The following is a 23,250-nucleotide window of genomic DNA, read 5'->3' on the forward strand; positions in this document are numbered from 1 at the left end:
GCTGTCAAAAAAAAGCTGATGGCCTATTAGCAAAAGGCAGGAAGTAGAAGGTGGGAGTTCCAGGAGAGAGAAAGAGAGAGAGAGAGAGAGAGAGAGAGAGAGAGAGAGAGAGAGAGAGAGACTGACTGACTGACTCTGGGGTAGAATCAGGCACAGGAAGCTTCACCTGGTCTCAGAGGAAGTTGGATGTATGGATCACTAGCCATGTGGCAGACATAGAATAGCATAAACAGGTTAATAGAGCCAGTTGGGCAGCAAGCCTGAGCTAAGCCCATGAGCACTGGGTCTAAGTTATTATTCAGAAACCGGTGTGTGAATCCTGCCATTACATAGCCCTTCTTTCCTGAACAATTCAGGATAACAACTGCTTGCTTAGCATTTGCATTCTGTTGGATATTTCAACTAGCCTGGGGAAAATTCAAGTTTACCAGAGGATATTCATGTTATAGAAATACCCATATAATTTTATTTCAGGGTTTCGGTGGATTTTGGCATCCATAGGGTCACGAAAGCACAGATACCAAAAGAAAGCTATAGCCTACAAAAGTGTGAAACGGTGACACCATGTAGCAGTCTATTATGGAGTCTTAACAATTCATTGGTCTTATTAGAAAGAAAAGTAAGCAAGAAGACCTATATAACAAGACCTATGGGATAGTGGCACCTTTAAGGAGAGTGGGCACATCTGTACAAGTTAACTGAGCAGTGCCAAAGCCCAGTACATCGTGGCCTAATCAATAAACTGTGTTCCAGGGTCAGGACACTCATCGGCTTGTTTGCTGTTTGTCACGATCGCCCTATGCCAGAAACACAAGCAAACAGGTTTTTGTCTTTCCATAGGGTTGAGTGGTTCCAGCCATAGCAGGTTGATAGGCCATCCCACCTGTCTTGGTAATCTTGTGGGGTGAATATTTGGGGTGAATAGGATGTAGCAATAGCAGGTGACCAAACCAAGCTGAAGTCCAGGGACATTCGGAAGTTCTATGCCTGTCGGTCCTTTATGTACATACCGGTTATCAGATAATATATTTGCATGGGTGAGGGCTGGCATGGGTGCCCTTGTAATGCCTGGTATCATCACTGTGGAGTCTGGGTAAGAGAATTTTACCCTTGATCCCAGTCTGGCATGACCAGTAAGCTCTGAGGTCTATTTTCCCTGATTAGGTTTTAAAACAGCTATATGAATTGATCTATCAGTTTGTAGGGTGGCTCATTTTCTACCACCAGCAACTTGATATAGATCAGTCTATGGTGATGGCATTTACGTATCTACCTAGGACCCTTATCATTTTCTCTCCTCAAAGCAGAGTCAAAGCTACTTGGAAAATAGAGTCTCTTAGGACAAGGCATACCTGAAAAGAAATCACTGCTTTATTCGATATGCATGACTTAAGAATTGGGCATAACATGAGCTCAACACTTTCACATTTCTAGGACGTAAGAGAGTACCTGGTTCCTGTCAGGCCCAGATTGGCCTGTCTTCTGTATACTTACACCACAGCTGACAAATCAGGAGCCTTGTCTGCCCCTCCCTGTCCACAACTGCAGAATAGAAAACATAAAATTGCCTCTTTGAATTGCTTAATTAGCACAAAAAAGTGCACATAAAGGACTGTCCTGTAGGAGTTCACTGAGTGAAGGCTGCTATACAGCAGTCGATCAATTATGTTCCCCAGCTGGAAGTGTGGTAAGCAGAGCACTTACTAATATTAGAAGATGGAAATGCATTTCCTTTCGTTTTAATAGCCTTAGAGGGCTTCTCTTTATTTTGGAGCAAAGCATTAGTAACCTATTAATCAGGTTATCTAATTGTCAGTGAGAGTATTCTAAGTCAGGCCTTATTGGAAAAAGAGAAATAGAAATATTATTAAATATGACAGTAGCATTTTTTTTTACATCATATGCAGTCGAGGGTCTGGGAATAAACGTGAGGAAGTCTTTCGCTGATCCTTGGCTGATTAGTCTATGTTGTAGGTGCTTACATTAAAACAACTGATCATTCTGTCTGTGCATCATAGCTCTCTCAGTCACTGTTCTATTCTTGTGAGGAGACACCAGGACCAAGGAAAGTCTTATACAAGAAGCATTTAACTGGGGGCTTGTTTACAGTTTGAGAGACACAGTCTATTATCTTCATGGCGGGGGGCGGGTGCTGGGAAGGGCATGGTAACATGCAGGCAGGTGTTGGAGCACTAGTTGAGGGCTAGTCCTAACCCTTAGGCACAGAGAGAGAGAGGGAGAGGGAGAGGGAGAGGGAGAGACAGAGAGAGAGAGATACAAAGACAGAGACAGAGACACAAAATGGAGAGACAGAGAGAGATTGAGCCTACCATGGGCTTTTGAAAACTCATAGCCAACCCCCAATGACATACTTTGTCCAACATGACCGCACACCTCCTATTCTTTTCAACCTTGTCAAAGAGTTCTACTCCCCAGTGACTAAACCTCCAGCTGTATAGGCCTACAGGTCATTCTCATTCAAACCACTACAGTTGCCCAGAGAGGAAATTTGAAGAATCCCCAATTTTAGCTAAGGCTAATTAAAAGACAGGTAAAGCTTGATTGGCTGAGGGATCAGATTTGTGTCAGTTATCACTTACAATAAAAGCAATATTAATACTCTGAAGAAGTCAGGTCAGTTAATCATGTTTTCACAAAACTCTTTGGAACCATTTTTTTTAGGGAAGTAATCTCAGGATAATCTGTCATTTATGTGGTTTTATAATGATGTCAGTTTGACAGCTTCTCTTCTAGGAAGTGGGCAGCCAATCAACTGCACCGGGTATGTGAAGGAAAAGAACACACTAATTGATGTATGTAAGTAGCATGGCAGATAACAGTAAAGCCAAGCCCACAGCAACTGTTAGATTGGACATTGCACACTTACACATGGCTTACCAAGTATACTCCAGTATTCGAGGCAAATGGTATGTCTTGGTGTTCGTTTCTTATTATCATTTCCACATAGATTTTTTTTGTGCATTAAAAGTCATTTTTCATAACTACAGACATACCATTTTTATGAGTAAAGATATTATGAGATAGTATGTAGACGGAGCATCATATTATTTCCTGATAACTCTTACTACCCTCTCAAAACCCACTTTCACTTTGTTTTAACATATGCCTCAGGATGTTGGTTGTAATTTTTATAAATATGATACACTTCATTACAAATCTGTTATGTTACACATAGATATGAACTTCCACTCACATTTCACGTGCACTTAATTATGGTTGGGCACAAAGCAAGTGTGAGAGAGGGCACAGAATGAAATTGCTACTTTGTGCATACTGTGGTAGCTCCTGACCATAATTATAACCAAGAAGAGTCAATTTTTGAAGAAGAGTCTCTTTATAACAAAACTGCAGATGTAAAATACCTTCCACAGGCCCGTGTGTTTTAACTTTTCGTCTTTAATGGGCAGTGCTATTTTTGGCACGTTGTATAAAATTCAGTTCTAGCTAGAGGAAGTGCATCTCTGGGGAAGGGCATTATGATTTATAGCTCTGCTTGAGCCCTCTGCTTCCTGATTTGCAAACATGTGAAGAAACCATGCTGTAAGTTTCTGCTACCCTAGATCAAGCAGGTCGGTCCTAGCTGCCATTCCACCCCTGCTATGATGGACTGTATCCCCATAAACTGTGAGACAAATCCAGTCCTTCCCCTTTAAGTTGTTTCTGTCAGGAATTCTGTTACAGTGGCGATAAATGTAACTAATATTGAAAACTGGTACCACATGTGGAGACAATGTTATACTTGACCATCAGCCTTTGGAACCTGTTTATTCATGTATAAGGAGGCACTACTGTGGGGTGAATGGATGTGTATGCTTAGGGATGGATGAATGGCCAACAAGGGATCTCTGGGTATCTCATGGTTCCCTAGGCAACCATAGTGCTCCTGATTTGGGATGCTCTCTAGACCTGCATTTGGTGAATAATGTTTCTATTTTCATGGATATAAGCTGGAGAGAAATACTAGAATGAGAGCTCGTGGTAGATGGTATATTGGTCATCAAAATCTTTAACTGGAATGTTGACATTTTTGCTGATTGGAGAAAAGGTCATGAGGTTAATATTGTAGAAGCAGACATCGCAGGGGTCATGAGGTTAACACGACAGAAGCAGATGTCCCAGAGATCATGAAGTTAATACTGCAGAAGCAGACGTCAGAGGTCACGGGGTTAATGTTGCAGAAGCAGACACCACAGAACAGATGACACTGAGTGGAGAGTTTATCAAAGCTGCCTTTTCTACTATTTATCATTGTAAAATGGTGAGCTGAGGTACTGATGGGACTCGAGGACTGAGTAGGACTCATAAACATTGGAAGCGGAGTAGTTTCCTGGACACCTCTGTCACGGTGGTACCCTGAGTAGCACGGCTGGAATCTTTGGCTATCTGTGCATCAGCATTCAGCATCACTGTCTGACAGAAAACCTAGGGTTAACAGTTCACACAGGTTTTACCTTAGTAACTCTCATTTTACAAATGTTATTAGGACTTTGCATATTTATGGAACATCATCTCTTTCTTTCAAAAAGGCCCAGAGCAGATCCATACTCCCCCCTTCCCACCCCAAAGTCATTTGCAGAATTTTCTATTTATTTATTTATTTATTTACTTACTTACTTACTTACTTACTTACCTATTTTTACACTCCAGATTTTATTCTCCTCCAGGTTCAGCCCCCCACCTCCCAAGAGATCCACATCTCATATCTCCACCCCACTTCCCCCTGCCGACCCCCCCCCCTATCTCCACAAGGATGTCCCCACACCACCACCCACCCCGCCAGATCTCTAAACTTCCTGGAGCCTCCAGTCTCTTTAGGGTTAGGTTCATCTTCTCTGACTGAACCCAGACCCAGGAAAAAGGAGAGTAGAGCCTGAGGTTAAAGATGTTTTAGAAGACGAAGCAGAAAATAGAGAACTAAGGCAGAGGCAGGCAGCGCAAGTGCCTGTCAGCCCTTCTCCTGACCAACTGAATCTATTACTAGTGCCACACATGACATCAGACTAGTGCTTCCTTGGTCTCTGAATATGGATCAGTACCCACCCAGTACTAAGAAGCATCCAGGATTCCAGTGCCGGATGTGATTATAAAGGCAGCCCTATTCTCTTCCCTAGCACGTAGGGGTCATTGTTGGTTATGCAGCCCCTGTTGTATAAGCCTATCCAATAACTTCCCCTTTTTATAATATGTACACATATATATTCTACTGATCCTGCTTCTCCAGGCAACCCTGTCTAATAAAGATTTTAGTGCACCAAAAATAGGGTCTAGCTAGAGGAGTTCAGGCACAGTGAATTGATTCTTGTATGTTATCCCCGGATCTAGTTGTGGCTCCAGCTTTGTGAATCCTGATTTGTAATGATACAGGGAGGGAGGCCATGTCACCTAAGACCAAGCCACCCAGCTGTCAGCCCCACCCCACCCCACCCCCAACACACAGGATATGATAGATCGTCTTCCCTTAAACTGTGGCTATAACAAGCCATTTCTTGCAGGGATTCACAGCAGGGATAAAGATAAACAACGTGAGAAATAACTTTCAAAAGTCACTATTGACATTCAGAACAGGAAACGCAAGATTAAATTGTTTTTTGGGTCATTACATAATGTATATATGTGCCTGTATGTGTCTGCATATCCACAGAGACATATGCAATTATGCCCACTGATCATTTTGGACTGTTTTGCTCTGCCTCAAGTCTCGTAGACGTAATAGCAAATGCTTTACCATTTAATGGCATGTGCAGCTACAGTGGTAGGAGCACACATCATCTTGCCGCTAAATATGTTTTTAGGAAACATGAAGGTTGTCGTGCCTTTTTAGCAAATTATAAGATTTGATTCTTATCACTAGGTGGTCGCTAAATTATCCCCTGATCCATCGTGATTTCTTAAGTAGCACAAACATCTGCCATCGGAGAGCCAAATTGTGATGGAAACCTGCTCAGGTTAGAAAACTGAACTGACCCATGCTAAAGAATTCGAGCTCATTCTAGAAGCCTTCCAACTTGGAACTTGAATCTGAGCTTTGGCTGTAAAAAGAAAAAAAAAAAACATGTTAAATGGCCATAAGGCACACGGAGTGAAATACACACCTCAGCCTGGACGTTCTGGGGTGCTGTCAGGGACTTGAAGGACTTGCACGTCTGTCAAGGACACAGATCCACTGCCGTGCCCTCCCCCTGCAATGCGTTTTCCACAGGGTCTAGTACTCGTGTGCTTTTGGGAGCCCAATAGTGCCAAGCAAACATAACTCAGCATGAGCTGCCGGGTACCAGTGTCGTTACGGAAGTAAGTGAACATCCGCCAGAAATGAGCCGCGGAATTTGGCTTCTAGATGGACAGTTTTTAGTGTTTAGATGGAAACACCATGGAAGGCCAATATGGCGAGAAAAGGAAGCTCCATGGTTTTTAGAACACCAGGGAGCAAATCCTTTCAGTGATGCTCGAGGTAGCCTTGGGCAAGGAATGTGGCTGCTCTCAGAATCCTTTGCTTCCAAATGAAATGAGAAAAACCCTAGCGACTGTAGGTATACACTTACAGAGCCTTATTCTTGATTTTACGTAGTCCACATGTCCAGCACGCAGCAAGTTCATGGCAAGCATTTGCTTATTTCCAAGAGAACAACGTAACAGAGCCAATTTAAATCAGAATCTCGTGAAGAACTCTTAGTAAAATGAATGAGAGTGTAGAAACCAAGCAGGCCACTGGCTGAGCATCATCTGGTCCTCTCCTCCCTAGCAACAGTCCACTGGGCTGCGTGGGAAGGACTCTGTCATCTCTGTGACCGTTGCCATCCATAACTGTAAAAGGAAGGGCTTGGTTTGATTCTATTTTTCCCTTCGAGAATATGTAGCTTACATCGTGTGAGCATTTAATAACTGTTAAATTGGTTCTGTAATACTGTGAGGCTTCTGTGTGGGGAGCTTGAGAACAACACTAGGGACAGCTTTGAGAAGTAGATTTCACTCTCTTGCTCTTGGGGCAACATGAAATCCAATAAAGCCGGCCACTGCAATGCCAGGCTTCGCTGAATGGATGATACTGGAGAAAGAAAATGCAATTGCTGACATGCGCGTAAGGTTGTCTGCCCCAGCTTGCAGATTTGTTTTCCAGATGGACTCCAAGGATGATGGAATTTCTCTCCAATGACTAGCGAGCAAGGAAAGCGGTGTATGTTAGACTTGTCTTTGGCATTGACCCCTGGACTAAGAATGGGCTCATAAAAATCTTTCAATTCACTGAGGGTATAATTCTAAAACAACAAAACATATTTTATTCCTTTCGTTCCATAGCCTGCCTGGATATATTCTGTTTTTCGATGTGTTCATTCTTTTACTTGGGGGTGGATAATTTTTCTCTAGAGCTAAGAGGATGAACGTTTCTGATCTGAAAAATCATTGAGCGCAGACACGGCGAGCCCGGCAGTTCAAGCCCATTGCCGTTGAAGCTCTTCCGTTCTGTTATGCGCTACCATGGGCCAGTCCACAGGGGCACAGGCAGATGCAGCGGCTTCCGGGGTGTTCCAGAAATGGAGCGTTTACTGAGAAAGATGAAAACAGAGGGACGCCACACTGGGAGCAGGGAACCGAGTTTCTAAGACTGCATTCAAGACATCGTGAGCAAAGCCTAGTTCTGTGCTGTTTCAGAAAATAAATAACTCTAAAAAAATCAGAATAGTCATAGTGCGACAGCCCCGTTTTTAACAATAGACATTGCAGGGGCTGGGGATTTAGCTCAGTGGTAGAGCGCTTACCTAGGAAGCACAAGGCCCTGGGTTCGATCCCCAGCTCCGAAAAAAAGAACCAAAAAAAAAAAAATAGACATTGCAAAAGCTACAGAAAATATATAAAAGGAGCGTCAGGTGCAGAAACCCCTAGCATACCAAAATTCATTTTACTTTATGCTATCAAATAATTTGAAACTGAGCTCATCATGGCACCTCTCCAAGAAATGTCTCTGTGATTGTTCTTTACTACAGGTAGATAGGTTTTGACTACTAGGTGTACACCTACTAGAGGTGGGTACTACGGGTACTATAGGTTTTTACTGTACGTGTATATTTACTAGTTCTGCCACTTATTTTCACTCTTTTGATATTCCTTATTTTCATTGCCGGCTAAATTTATTCACATGGACAGAGAACGTTTTCATATTTCAGAACTCAGATACACGGTGTGGTTAGGAAGTGTTTCTAGAAGGAAGCAAAGTTGGATGTGCTGGCAAGGGCCTCTCACCCCAGGTGCCTGGAGGCTGAGGCAGGAGCACTGCAAGTTGAAGGCTGGTCGGGCAACTCAGTGATGCCCTCTCTCAGATCGTTTCTTTACAGGGGTGGAGTTTGGGCTACAATCAGGGGTTCTTGTCGATCCGGTGGGACGTCTGATTTCTACCTCCCCCAAATGGTCTGAATCCACACAGAGAACGATGATTCATCTACTTTTCAAACCTTGGGTCTTTTTCTGCTCTTGATACAATATTTTACGTAGTCTGTAACAAATGCCTTGCCGGAAGTGCAGTTAGCAAATATTGTATCTCATTCTTCTTCAAATTCTTAGCTTCACTGGACACTCATTAGGGTGTAAGAGGGATGGATTCCAGACTCCCCTCATGCTAGGCAAACACTTTCTTGAATTATGTCATGAGCCCTCATCACGAGTAAACAGCTTCAGAGAGGGGCACCACTAAGTTGTGCAGCTGGCCTTAAACTCACTATGTACCCTAAGATATCCTTTATCTTTCAATGCCCCTGCCTCAGTCTCTCAAGTGCCTGGGATGACAGGCGTGTGCCAGCAGACTCAGCACTCCCTCCTAACTTCTAAGACACCTCCTTTCCCCCACTTTCCCCAGTTTCTCTTTCATATTTTAAATGCTGGATTTCAAAGCACTCCCCCCACCCTGTGCATCCTGACCTTAAACCGATAGCTGTATTTCTGACGTCTCCTCTGTACCGCCAACCTCGACCTCTGTGAGCTTCTCAGCTGTCCATAGAACTCGTCATCTTAGATTTTTGTCTCGGTCCCCTTTCTGTTTATAAACCATAGGGGTGTCCTTGGTTCACCATTCTGAAGTCCTGGAAGCCCAAGAGCATGACTGGCATCTGGTGAGGGTTTCTGTGGTACACGATTGAAGGGTCAGCAAACTCACGCAATGGCGTGGCTCGCTGACCACCCTGAATGAAGCCCTTCGTGCCTTCACACAGTAACGGTGGCATTTTAATGTCATCGTGCGTGCTGGGGGAGCCTTTCAGACCATAGCATGTGACTGTCAAACACATATAAGGTAGCAGACCCCCTTCTCTGTCTTCTCGGGGGGGAGTCAGTTCCTGAAACTCCCGGGCAGATGCTGTAGCCATTCCGCGGTGTGCTGAGAAATCGGTTGGAAACACCGTCACATAGGTGTCTTGAGTACCTGTCGGCTCAGCTGTCACTGTCATTCCACACTTCAGCCACCACAGTATCTTCTCCTCACGGGGCTCTCATATCAACCCTGCTCCCAGCACCATGCTGACGTTTCTCCTCCCAGGTGTCTTTGCACACACTTCTCTTGGCTGATATGATCCTTTCCTTTTCCACCCTTCCTTCTTTCTTCCTGTCTCCCTTCCTCTTTCCTTCTCTCTTCCTTCCTTCCTTGCTTCCTTTCTTTTTTTCTAAGCTAGGGTTCCACTGTGTAGCTCTGGCTGTCCTGGCACTCACTACATAGACCAGGCCAGCTTTGAACTCATAGAGCTGCCCTGCCTCCTACTGAGTTGGAATAAAGTTGTGTCCCACCAGACCCATACCCAGCTGATATCCACTTCCTGTCTTTCACGGGCATCAGCCTCCACCTGAAGATCTCCTTCGCAGAAGATTACTTCTCACTAAAATAGCGCCTGTGGCCAACTCAGTCCTTTTGGTCCCCCTTCCCTGTCTTAATTCAGAATGCTCATCTATGTAACGTCATATTTCACTTGTGGATAGACTTGTCAGCTATTATGTAGGTAGACCTGGGAAAAGATCATAATTCTAGAAATGAAACCATCACAACGAAGCTCGAAGATCACTCACCTCTGTTGTCACGCTACATTTTGATCCGTTTTATTATACTCTTTCCGTTGTGAGGTGCGTGTTGCCACATTGAGTCTTTACCCCCCCCCCCGCCCCTGCAGATCTTACCATCAGTCTCTTTTTTTTTTCATGAAGAAAAATGACCACAATATTAAATTTAAAACTTACCAAGGACAATAATATCTACTCTGTATCAGTGAGCAATTAATTCTCCCATATAGCTCACAGAAGAAATCAGCCATTCAGACAGTTGAATGCGACCACTGCAGGCAGCATGAGTACAGCCAGCCAGGCTGCAGCAGTGACATTTGTACCAAAGCCAGAGAATGATCAGAGGATTGTGTCGTGTCCTACAACCAGTGTCTGGCAAACAATATAAATGCTCTAATGGATTTCTTCCACTGGTTTCATTCTTTCTGTGGAAAGGAACTCCTTTTGAGTATAGTGCATGCGAACATGTAGAGTTAGCGTTCATGCTTCTTCAGATGTGATAAGTAGGGGCTGGAAACCATGACTCAGCAGTCAAGAGCACTGGCTGCTCTTGCAGATGATCCAGGTTCAATTCCAAGCACACACACATGCTGTGGCTCACTTCTTTAATCCCATCTCAATGGTATTCAGTGCCCTTTTCTGGTTTCCATGGCTACAAGGTACGCACACAATGCACAGACAAACGTGAAGGAAAAACAATAACCCTAGAAATAAAAATAAGTCAGTTTTTAGAAAGAGCAAGTGCTAAGTAGATCAGGATTGACAGACCTTAGGAGCTAAAGCCGAGCTGTTGCTGTGTTTCTTTAAATTCTGCACTAACTTCCTTGCCAGCAAGTCTCCACAGTCAGCCATTTGCTCTCTCCTCTTTCCCAGGAGTCTCTAAGATGTTAAGCACTCTCTCCCTCCTGCTCCTGAACTGTGTTGCCCCAGTCAGGGTTATTGATTTCCCATTATTCCTAGAGGCCACATGATGCATTTCCATTAGTGTAAACACTTTTAAGACCGGCTTTTATTTTGTCCTTCCACACATCTGTCTGCCAGGGCAGGGCATCTGTTTGTTTCCATTTTGGTGTGTAAAGGAATGATGGTTTTGGGCTCTAGATGTACTGAAGCTTGTTTTTTTTTTTTTTTAAAGAAAAAAAAAAAAACTACTGCTTTCTCACCGCAGCCTTGAGGCAAGTTCTCTTAAAAGTAATAGAGTGTAGTTAACTTTTCAGACCCGCTCTGGGCTAGATTGGTTTCTCAGAGGTAATAAACGAATACTTACAACTCACTGATGTATGCTCTCTTTAGAATTAGCTGTGGGAAGTAGGTGGACTTCTGAGAGTAAGAAAACAAAAACACAGTTCACGAAGGAAGGAAATGATTACAAACCACACCCCTGTGGTTGACTAGGTCATTTAAGAGACAACCATTTTTCTAGTTTTGGGGGATTTGGAAATAAAGTCACATGAAAAAGTCATACTCTGGGTGAAGGAGGTGGCTTAGCAGGTAAGAGTGCTGACTGCACATGGAGGATTCCAGTTTGGTTCCCAGCACTCACTTGGCAGCTCACGACTAGGACTCTAGTTCCCCAGGGGGATTCTGTGCCTTCTTCTCACCTCCACGGGTGCTAAGCACGTGTGTGGTACACATCCGTCCATCCAGGCAAACACCATACATGCAAAGTTGGATCAATCTTCTAAAAGAAAAGTCACCTTCATTAAAACATTCCAGGAAGAGGTGTGGATTTGTTTTACAGATGAGTGAAACACCCCTACTCTGAGTTGGCGAAAATCTCCTGCAACCAGAAAATCAAGACATCTGCTCCCTGCCTCAATTAAATAGTTTAAATGGCTCATAAGGTTAAAGAACATTTTTCCTCAAGGTAATAAAACAGTGACTATGAAGAGAAGCTATTAATGTGACACGAGGAAATGGTGGGTATCAGGGGACAGCTGAGGCCAGCTTCCAGCCACCCCTCTCCTGAGCACCCCTACTGTTACTGCAAAGTATCTCTCATGTTCTAGCTTTGCCTCCACAAACCTGCAGGACCCCAGTGTGGGAAATAACCCTCCCTCCCAGGGTTCTACCTCAAATGCCTCTGGTTCTCTGACTTAGTTTGACAAGTCTCATGGCCTCTTTCTTTTACAGGGTCACAAGAAAGGTCACTCCTAACATATCCTTGATCAGTTCTCCAAACACCTTCAGTATTTATTCTTGCCTTCTACCATAGTAGTGCCAGGGTTATTGAGAAGAAAAGAACCATTAGAAAATATGTATGAGTAGGTGTGTGTGTTCGTGTGTGTGTGGGGGTGTGTGTGTGTATGTATGTATGTATATTAAAGGGATTTTAGACTTACAGGCTGTGTGATCAGACTTCCTCACCAAGGGCTGACTCCCAACAGAAAGTCCAAGAATCCAATAGTCATTTGGTCCATGGTACCAAATACCTCAACCAGCTTTCAGTCTATATTGCAATCTGGATGAAGCAGGCTCTAATACCAATGAAGAAATGCTGTCTCCGGAGGAGAAGCAACCTTGCCAGTAAGAGTGAAGGCAAGCAGGCAAAAAGCAAAAGCTTCCTTCTCATGTCCTTTTGTGTCCTAAATCTGGCTGCTGCCAGATGGTGTGGCCCAGATTTAGGGTGAGTCTTCCCACTTCGAATGATCCAGAAATAGATGGGTCATCCCTCCTTCAATAATCCAATCAAGAAAAATCCCTCACAGGTGTGCCCAGCTGCTTGACTTTCAGTTGACGCCAGATGTTCATTGACAACCAAGACTAGCCATCGTGTCTACTCTAGCAATCCCCTCCCTTCCTTCATGATTATTGCAAATAGTCTAAGCTTCGTGTTACTCTGCTCATGGTCTCTCTGTTACTGGGATGATGAAGGCCAAACAAACACCCAGACTTCCTCTTTTTGGATGTTGGAGTGATGCATGATGCTCATCGTGCTATTTCTCTTACCCAAATCCACTCCAGGAAACACAAAAGGGATTATGTTGCCCTTTTAGCTTTCATAGCCCATCATTCCTCACTTTAACAAATACTTGAGTTCCTACAGGATGCTGAGCTGAGTTCCTGAATTGAGAATACAGCAATTATCCAAACGGGGGAAAGTCACCTAAGCTCCCTGGAGCTGACTTTTCAGTGAGGATGACGGGGCATGGCAAATACGTAAGCTGAGCGTACTGTATAACAAGGCGTCCGAGAATTAATTCAACTATGGCAACTCTGCCAATCAGAAGCAAAGGATTGTTGGGGAGGAAGATATCAGGCTCTCCGGCTGCTTAATAAGAAACAGAAATATTACCCAAAGCATGAGATCAATTCTTCAGGCCACTTGCTGTCATGCTGTCATCTGGAATCTTGTTGCTAGGACACTGGCAAGCATAGGAAAGCTAAGGACACTTTGCAAGCTGGGAAGGTTTTAGGTGGAATGGTGTCCTGATATTCACATTCTAAATTCAGTTCTGAAATATGCACGAATAGAGATTAGCTAGAAAAGAAATACGCCTGTAAAGTTGACTTTGAGATCATCTGAAGCCTGATAATATAATGCTATAAAAAGGAAGATTAAAAAAAACTATTAAATTGAGGATGAGTTGACATTTTATAGTAACATTTTAGAATCTATTGTCAATTCTAACATGACATGACTGCTCAACTCACGAAGTCACTGCACTATGATTACTGCCCAAGACCCACACAAGATTGGGACTGTCAGCATTCTGTTACACATGGGCAAGGGACATATGAAGCCTCATTCCTTTCTGAGTGTCTATGTGCATGTAATGATTGCTGGAATAAAAGGTGCTTTTCTTTAGTGATGTAGTTACTGATGCCCGGCCCATGCTCCAATAAATTCCTTTCTACTTGTGCTTACATAAGCAACTGAAATTAAACTCGGTTGAGTTATGAAAGCAGCCATCAAAGTAGAAGGAGAATTTATTAGAAAGAAGGGCTTCAGTGGGAGAAGAGGGTAAGGGGCTCGTGATAGTTTATATATACTTGGCCTAGTGAGTGGCACCATTAAGAGGTGTGACCTCCTTGGTTTAGGTGTGTCACTGTGGGTGTCAGCTATATGATCTCATCCTAGCTGTGTGGAAGTCAGTCTTCTACTAGCAGCCTTCAGATGAAGATGTAGACCCTCAGCTCTGCCTGCACCAGGCCTGCCTGGATGCTGCCATGTTCCCGCCTTGATGGTAATGGACTGAACCTGTAAGCCAGCCCCAGTTAAAATTTTGGCCTTTATCAGACTTGCCTTGGTCATAGTGTCTGTTCACAGCAATAAAACACTAACAAAGGGGTAATTATCAAAATTCACTATATATCTGAATAAAGCTGTTAAATAGTAAGAAGAAACTTTCATTGTTCCTAGTTTATCAACTTTTTAGTAAGACCTATTCTTTCCCTTAATTACCTCAAAAACCAATTGATTAATCATGAACCCAAAAAATAGATCATTTCTCTTTGCTTTTACTCTGGCTTTAGATTCTCAGGATAAAGTAATAACTGTTATTAAATTTTTGGTCTGAATTTCTTACCAAAAAAAAAAAACAAAACAAAACAGAGAGTTGTTATTTCATCACCCAGGAACTCCAAACAGAGAAAGCTTTAAACTTGAGCTCCTTTGAAATGACACCCAGCGCTTTCCCTTGACCTTGAAGTTCACCAAGGAGGCACTGAGAAAGGACTCCAGAGTGCCCCAAGACAGTGTAGTCTAGATGCACAGAACTGCTTCTAAACTTTGCCCAAATGTAAGCCCTGTTTTTGCCCAAATGTTATTGCTGTGAACAGATATCATGACTAAGGCAACTCTTATAAAGGACAACATTTAATTGGGGCTGGCTTACAGCAGGGATCACAGACTAACTTTCGCTGCTATGGACAGCAGTAGACCATAGTAAGAAAACTAGACAACTGTCATGGCGCGTCTCCTTTATTTTGTGTGGGAAACATACTCAACTGAGTGAAAATTAACCATAAGTCATCTGTGAACAGATGCAGAGCTGCAGATTCGTCCACATTCAGTCCATCACCATGAGCTGTTGAGAAGAGGAACAGCTTGATACTGTGTGCCTAAGTCACTGTCATCACCGACAGATCTCTGCAGCCGCTGCTGGCTTTAGTAGTAGAGAATGGTACCAAGGCCCCCAGATCGATAACAACTCTCACAGAACCAAACCAATGAACGTTTCATAATACGCCGTGTCAGGAGAATGAGCTTGTTGCTCCTGGGCTTGCCAGCTGAACACATTTTACCTGGTTGTTCTCCTCACACTTTATAGATTCAGTTCAAACTATGTCATCGACAGTCATGTGGAAAGCAAGCAAGCTGTGAGTCATGATAACCTCGCTATACAATGATGAGTTAAGATAGCTATTCATTCATGGTAACAATGCTATGACAACCCCCGTGTTTGTTATCAGTCAGTCATCTGCTTCTTTTCCCACTCACTGGAGTCTAGTTAGAAGGAATGAGTCCCCAGGAAGTTATTTATGGAGAAAGAATTTAAAGCTGGTCTTATTCATGCTAGGGTGAGGTGACATTAATCACACCCACTCAAAGAGGGGATGAGGACCAAGCCCCTATGCACGAGCTCCTAGTAGGAGATAAGCTAGTGGTCAAGGCTAATTCTGAGGCAAGGCACACAAAGCTAATAAAAAGTCCAGCACTGAGATAACATCAGAAAGCCATGTTACTCTCTATGGTTAGAGACGGTGTGAATGAGCAGAGAGCATGTAGGCTTTGGAACTAGGAAGTCTAAGCTATCCTGCATGGCTTTGTGTCACTTGGGACTAGTGACTGAATCATAGCATAGCCAAATATTCTTGTCTGTGCATGCATGCTTGTGCATGACCCAACAAGCTTTGTTTTGTCTTCCTGTTAAGGCCAATGCTACATGCCTCTGGGAGAGTTGCCCCTCCCTTTTGCCCTGTATGGGTAACCTCTAGACCTCTGCTCTGACCTAATCCCTAGTCAGAGGCATCAGGGTGACATGTGCTATGCAATGGTTGGGGACAGACAAGAAAAGGCAGCTTTTTTCCTTTACCACAGCCAGCATGAAACAGAACCATCAGTTTCCTCCTTTGTCTATCTGGTTAAACCAAACTGAATTATGCTAGAAAACCAAACATGCTTATTGACCATTCCTGTGTCTCTTCCTCTGTCTCTGTCACTGTGAAGGTTGCTGGTTAGCATTATCTCATGCTTCCAAGAAGGATTCGAGGTCAATAGGTTCAACACTGACTTGTAGATGAAGTGTCTGATACTTGTGGAGACAAGAAGCACCCTTCTCTCTTCCCTTTTCCCTCTGTTTTAAATACCCGTGATTCAGCAAACTTCAGATAAAAATGTTTCACTAAAATAAGCTCAAAATGGTACAGCAATTACTGTGACTGTCATTTCACTGAAAGCCAAGGTAGACCAGATGTATGCTGACTCAAAATGAAAAGTCCAAGGAGGAATGGGGAGTAGGAATTACAAAAATTAAAATAATAAAGGGGAATAGAAATAATTAAGCTAATAAAGGGAAAATGAACTCAGGAAATCAGGTTAAGTAAAGGAGTTTTGAAACAATAAATCGCAGCTTTATGACAGACGAAACAAAAGGGTGAACTGGGAGTAGTCATGGATGAGGCATTATCCGCTTTGTGTATTCTCTTTTAAAGACAGCTGCTTTTCCTACACTCACCATCCTCACACCTCAACCCCTCTCTTAGATATCTTTTATTTTTAAAGGAAAGCCTTTCTCCAGGTAATCCCCACAATACCCCTGTCCTCTCTCTTATTCTTCCCTCCACTGTTTACTTCCTTAACTCATCTTTCTATCTCCAGGAAGAGGTGGGAAGTAATAGAGAAACCATTTTTTAGTGAATGAGGTTTTTTGACCACAGTCCAAAAGAAATCTCCAGAGATTGCTTTTAAACTAAAAGCAATTTCACACCAGCAGAAGTCTTGAGTTTCATGGAAGATAGTCTAAAAGGGAGAAGTCAGAAAATGCCTTGAAACGGAGAAGCTGGTTTAAGTACAGTAGCCCAGTTACTACCAAGAAGCATTCACTATCTGTAACCAAGAAATAAAAACATGATTTAATGATCATTCATCTAGGACAAGTAAAGATGCCAGGTCACTCATTTTCTTTGTAGTCATAGTTTTTATCAGATACATTTTAGCATTTCAGGTCTTTTTCTTTTTTTGTAGTGGTTTTTATGTAATATGGAGAGAACACTCTATCTATGGGGGGAGAAATGCATATATTCAACCTTATCAAGCATTTTCAGATAGACTCTCCAATCCAGTTTCTACTAATAATTTTTATAAAATATTCCAAATTCATTCAACATTATTCTTTGATTTTCTGAGCCTCCTAATTATATCTCTGTGTGCTACTAATATCTGAAAAACATGGACAGGCAAGGTTGATTGGCCCACAGGTAGAACAGATGATATGGCATCATTTAATATTCTTTTTATATACTTACTTCCTATCAGCAGCTTAAGATGATCCACTGATCTGTAGAATGCTAGGTGCCGCAGATTGCCACTCTTTGATCCTCTCTTCCTCGTGGCTCAGTCTCTCAGAAAAGGAAACACATATGCGAGCTCCAAAGGGACCTGGCACTTTTCCTCACGTACCTGTACCAGCTGCTTTATCTGAGTGAACTTAGCAGTTTCAAATGATGTAGTGTATTGAAATCTCAAACTAATATTTTGTTCACCATGTTTTCACATTAAAACATCAACTAAACATAGTTCTGTACCTACGGCGATCATTTAATCATTAACAGTGAAAGTATGTCTTTTCCTGTCTATGGACCCACCTCAAATTTTTTTTTAATATTTAGTGTGTTCTTCTTTCATGGGATAATTGTGATTTTTTTTTAATTCAGTGGTTTAAAATCTGAGATCAAGTGTGGCTCCTGACAGGGCTCACAGGATACTCCCCTCTGAAAGAGCGATGCCCGGTCTAGTTTTACCTTTACTAGAGGTGACTAACGGTAATCTTGGAGGCTCTTGGTTTCCATCTTGTGCTCAAATTCATCTGAACAGCAAGCAAATGGGCTAGACAGAATTCCTTGGTGTTTGAACGATTTCTGCACAGTTTCTAGAGTACACATAGTAAAAACACTTTAGTGGAGTTTGGCACTTTGTCTCCTTATGTATGGCATGAAATTATAGCACTCATACTTCTGAAAGTAGCAAAATAAGATGTCATAAGTTTATTAGCCCTATACCAGTTACTTCCGTGATCCAAATATGTAACGATCAGCATATAACGGGAGCAAACTGTAGAGATGCGAGGCATTTCATGTGAGCTTCTAATTACTAGATTGAAAAACAGTAAGAATCCGAGCGATGACTTAATTTTTATTTTGAATGCACACCAATATCCAGTGCATGTAAGATGATAATCACCAAGTGAAATGGATACATCTGGCAGCCAGCTGAATTTAAGTGATTTTAAAGCAAGTGCTTAGAGAAAGCTGGTTTGGGGTATCTTGCTTCCTAAGTCAAATCAGATCACGGATACGCTCACATGTTGACTTTCTGACAGGACTGGGAATTCCCACACTTCATGGGCGATGTTGACGTGAACCTCCCCGGGTTGCACACTCCTCACATGCAGTTCAAGATTCCCTTCTTCCAGAAGATCTTCAAGGAGGAATACCGCATTCACATAACAGGTACGGTGTATGACTTTGGGGTACCTTTGGATGTCGTCTGTGAGAAGTAAACCACTGGTGAGAGCCATGTGTTTAGTTAGCTCTTATCCGCTCAACAATGCAAGATGGCTCTAGGTGGGCTGGTGGTTCAGTGCCATCTGTCTGGGCTGTAGGCTCATGGTGGCACGGACAAGTGAGATCCAGTGAACACATAGGAATAAATGCAATGGAGACAATGTTTCTTACCTGCCTTAATACCTCACCTCAGTCACACTCCATTGGCAATCACTGGTAAAGCCCTGTACTTAGAGACAAGGAACACAGGCAGTACAGTTGGGCAGCCACTGCAGTGTTGAATCGAGCCTTCCTGCCTGTGATATGAAAGGGTGGGGGACAAACTCTCTTTTCTAGAGCACTAGTCTTGCCACACTTCATGGACCACTACACATGGATCTTACACGTGGGGTGGCTTTTTCACAATTCTTGGTGTATATTTTCAACACCAATGCATGTTGTGCTTCTGCATTGACTATAAGGTGAAGACGATGTGGTCTGGAATCTTCAATCCATTCTCACACCTTTAAAGAATTAGACTACTGACTACTTGATTCCATGGAACCTACTTCTGTGTCCTAGCACAAGTTTATCTCGAGAGATTGTTTTGTGAATCTCCAGGTTGTTTTACTCTGATTTTTTTTTTTATGCTTCTGAAGTGAATAGCCTCTTAGTCATTCTCATGCCCGAATGATACCCTGAAGATAATTTTTATATCTTTTCTTCTTTTTAACAAAAAGCAGACAGTTGAATGATCATAGACATAAAGGGTAGTGTTCACTCCTAAACTGTTCGGATGCAGGGCATGGACCTGTCTGCTTTAAGGACAATGGCCTAGGATCCCACACCTGCTACAATGAAAACTGCAGAAGAAATCTGTGCTCACTCTGCCGTCTGTGCTGCTGGATAAAAATAGCCCAAGCGCAGAAAACATTAACATCTGAGTACTGAAAAACTCTGCTTCCCAGCCAGGAAGCTGTGCGTTGGCTCTGAGCACGAGGCGACCTTCCCGAGTTTGAGAATGAGCTCATGAATAGGGAAGATGCATCAGGTTTGTGTTCCTATTCAAGGCAGCCAAGGCTCATCTATTAAATTCACTTGGTAAATCAATCGATTTGAGTTCAGGTCACAGAGTGTGGTTTCAGAGTCCCCACTTAATCTGTGCAGCGCGCCATCCTCTTGGACTTCTAAAATAGCCATCATACACATAACTTCACCGTTGTCCCTCTGGGTGACTTTGTCTGGGCCATCTGTTCTTGCCCACTGGCTCTTGTCTCAGGCAACCCCTGCACACACAGTCTCTATCAGAATCTGTTAAAGGTTTACCACTTAGGCAGCAAACACTGGGGTAGGGGGGGATGAAGATAGAAAATAATTGGAGAACAAATCAGGTTTTAAAAATTGAACTGTTATATACAGTGTCATTTATAGGAGGGGAAGTTTCAGGGTTTACAGTACCCAGTGTTGGTGCAATTGGGGATATTTTAGTTAAAAAGATGACAAATGATCATGTTTAAAAGTCATACACAATGTCTTGAAAAGGCCATGTGCCTGCAGGATCTGTGAAGCTGCAGTGTCAGGGGCTGTGAGCCAAAGCTCCTCTGTGCATTTGGGGGAACACAGATATATACAGGGCCTCCAACCTTGACTCATGAAACAGAAGCTGCAGGAAAGAATAAAGGAACATTAATAAAGTTTTCCAGAAGGGGACAGGTAGACGACTAAGGCTTCTGGCAGTGTTTGCTGAGAGTTATACAGCTCTCGAACGGACCTGGCCGAGGTGCTGGAGGAATAAAGGAAAGCAAAGGGACAAATAGAAATGCTGAGCTTACATAGACCATGCCCTCCAATGGAGGAGCAGCATGAAATATTATATACAGCCGAACAAGACGAGGTTACTGTACACAGCTAAATCAAGGAGGTGGCGCCTATGGTGTCCAGCTGGATCAAGGAGAATGGCTTAGCTAGTCTCAGTAGATGGAGTCACTATAGGAGAGGAGTCTTAAGGCCTTAAATAGCCAAGGGAGAAAGCTACCCAGGGCATTTTCTGCACATACTGTCAATATTCATGTGTGGACCAGGAGGGAGGGAAGGTGTTTCCATTCCCCCAATGGTATAAGGCTTTGAGGTCCTTGGCATGGCCATACTCATGTCAACAACATACATTGACTCAGTGCATCATTCATTCGGGGCCTTCTCCTCTCCCCGCATGGTTTGATTAATAGGTCTCTAATTAATGATTAATTAAATAATAATTAATAGAAGTCTCTAATGAGAGAGTGAGTTCTAGCCCCATCTGTTCCTGAATAGTTCTGACACAGTGGGTCTGGGGAAGAGCAGGGGGATTGGACTCAGGAAGGTCTTCTTCGGGTAATGTGACTAACTGAGTACTTCTCCATTCTGACTAAGATCTCACAGCTAAAGTCGGAAGGTCTGTGTTTTTCCCAGAATTCACCATGCAAAGGATAGTTTCCGGAGTCCACTGAAAAGCCCCTTTGAGCAGTCTAGTGGTTAAATTAAGGGTGGGGGCCTTGAGGTAAAACTGTATTGTAATCAGCACAGTTGTGGTATTTCCAGTTTGTCTGTTATGTATTTGTGTCTGCTATTAGAATTCTTCAGAAAAATGGCTACAGGTTTTGAGAAAAGCCAAGCCTTCTTTTCTGTCTTCAATGTTGTTTCCATCCTACTCTAGTTCCTGCTAATCAGATTTTTAAAAAAAATTGCTGCTAGGGAGAAGCAGTTAGTCTTTGGTAAAGTACTTTTTACTTAATTACAGGTTGCAAGACAAGTGCTTCTAGGGAAAACCTGGATCAAATTTCCAAAATACTGAGATCCATGATGTGTATTAAGACTGTCCCCATAGCCTGACATTTCTGTCCTAAAATGCAGATGGCTAACTTGTTGAGCAGTCCTGAACAGATTAAAGGAGATTTGAATTTTCATTGTATATTAATATTGCATTGCCACTGCAGTAATTAAGATACGGCCACCAGTGTATCTCAAACAGTATATCTTAGAATATTCTGGAAAGATTGTTTAGAGAAATAGATTCATTAGGCATACACCACCATCCGTGTACTTGAGGTTTGGGGCAGAATCTGGTATCCATTTTCTCACAAACACAAGTAAATCCTGCCTGGCAGGCTGAAGACCAATGCCTATGGGTAGAACTTCTGGTATCTTAGATAAGAAGGAAGCTGTGTGCTGTGGACAGCAGCAGGGCTGGAGAGATGGGATTTCCCAGGCCCTTTGGAGCTGGAAGGATTACACTGGGAGTGACGTTGGATGTTGAGCTACAGGATTTGGACTCACCCGGTTAGATTTTGAGTTTACTTTGGTGTGGTTATTTTTTATGCCCTGCTCCTTCCTTTTGGAATACTAATGCTTTTTTTTTAAATAAAGTAACTGGACAAGTAACAAACATTCTGTTTGTTAAAGACACCAGGGACTTTTAAAAAGTTAGACTATATAGTGGGTTGAATTAGAAATATCCCTCTTATGCTCAGATATTTAAATACTTGGCCCCCAGTTGGGACTGTTTGGAAAGACTTAGGTGTGGCCATGCTGGAAAAAGTGTGACTCTGAGGGGTGGGCTTTAAGAGTCATAGCCTCACTCTACCTCCAGTCCACTGTCTACTGAATGCCTGCTCTTAAAGATGTGATCTTTCAGTTTCCTGTTGCCATGGCTGCTATTTATTACTGTGTTGACCACAATTATGGACCCTTCCCCTTCTGAATTCTAAGCCAGAATAAACTCTTCGGTGAGATTTTTAGTCTTCATGTTTTCTCTCAGCAATGCAAAGTTCTTTCCCTGGATAGCCTGGATAGTTTTCATGTTAAGTTAGCACAAAGTAGAATTATTTGTGGGGTTGGGGACCTCATTTGAAAGAATGCATCCCTAAGACTAGAATGTTGGTGAGCCTGTAGTGCATTTTCTTAGTTACTGACATGGGAGGACCCGGCCAGCCCACTGAGGGTTGAGTCCACTCCTGGGCTGATGGTTCTGAGTTCTATAAGAAAGCAGACTGGGCAAGCCAGTAAGTAGCAGTACTTCATGGCCTCTTCATCAGCTTTTGCCCCTGGATTCCTGCCCTGTTTGAGTTCCTGCCTTGACTTTCATTGATGATGAACAGTGATAGGGAAGAGTGAGTCAAATGAACGCTTTTCTCTCCACGTTGTTTTGGTCCTGGAGTTTCCTCACAGCAATGAAAACCCTAGAACTATAACTGATATGAAGGAGGATGCTGGACAATGAGCTGTCATTGAAAGTGCCCTTTGTGTGGGACCCCACCGAGCTAAACTTCCAGATCGGGAAAGCCCTAAGGAGTTTTCTGTTCCTTGGAAGCAACTGCCAACACAAGCTGCTGCTACTAGGACTCAAGATGGTGGGATCATCCCAAGATGGCAGCCAAACTTGGTGGTGTCATTCACACGACAAAGGATTTAGAAGCATGAAGGATTTAGGAGTGAAGGGGTCATGGATTCTTCTGT

General features: G+C 43.0%; 1 protein-coding gene across 2 annotated transcripts in view; it reads left to right on the forward strand.

Annotated features, from left to right (window-relative positions):
• Tmem117 (transmembrane protein 117) overlaps window positions 1-23,250 on the forward strand; it is a 462,083-nt gene that overhangs the window by 421,366 nt on the left and 17,467 nt on the right. For both annotated transcript variants that reach the window (NM_001271239.1, XM_063264145.1), the window contains one exon: window positions 18,597-18,726. In NM_001271239.1, the coding sequence (NP_001258168.1) occupies window positions 18,597-18,726 (130 nt within the window). The remainder of the gene's footprint in view (window positions 1-18,596; window positions 18,727-23,250) is intronic.

This window comes from Rattus norvegicus, chromosome 7 (genome assembly GCF_036323735.1).
Source record: "Rattus norvegicus strain BN/NHsdMcwi chromosome 7, GRCr8, whole genome shotgun sequence".
Taxonomy (NCBI): domain Eukaryota; kingdom Metazoa; phylum Chordata; class Mammalia; order Rodentia; family Muridae; genus Rattus; species Rattus norvegicus.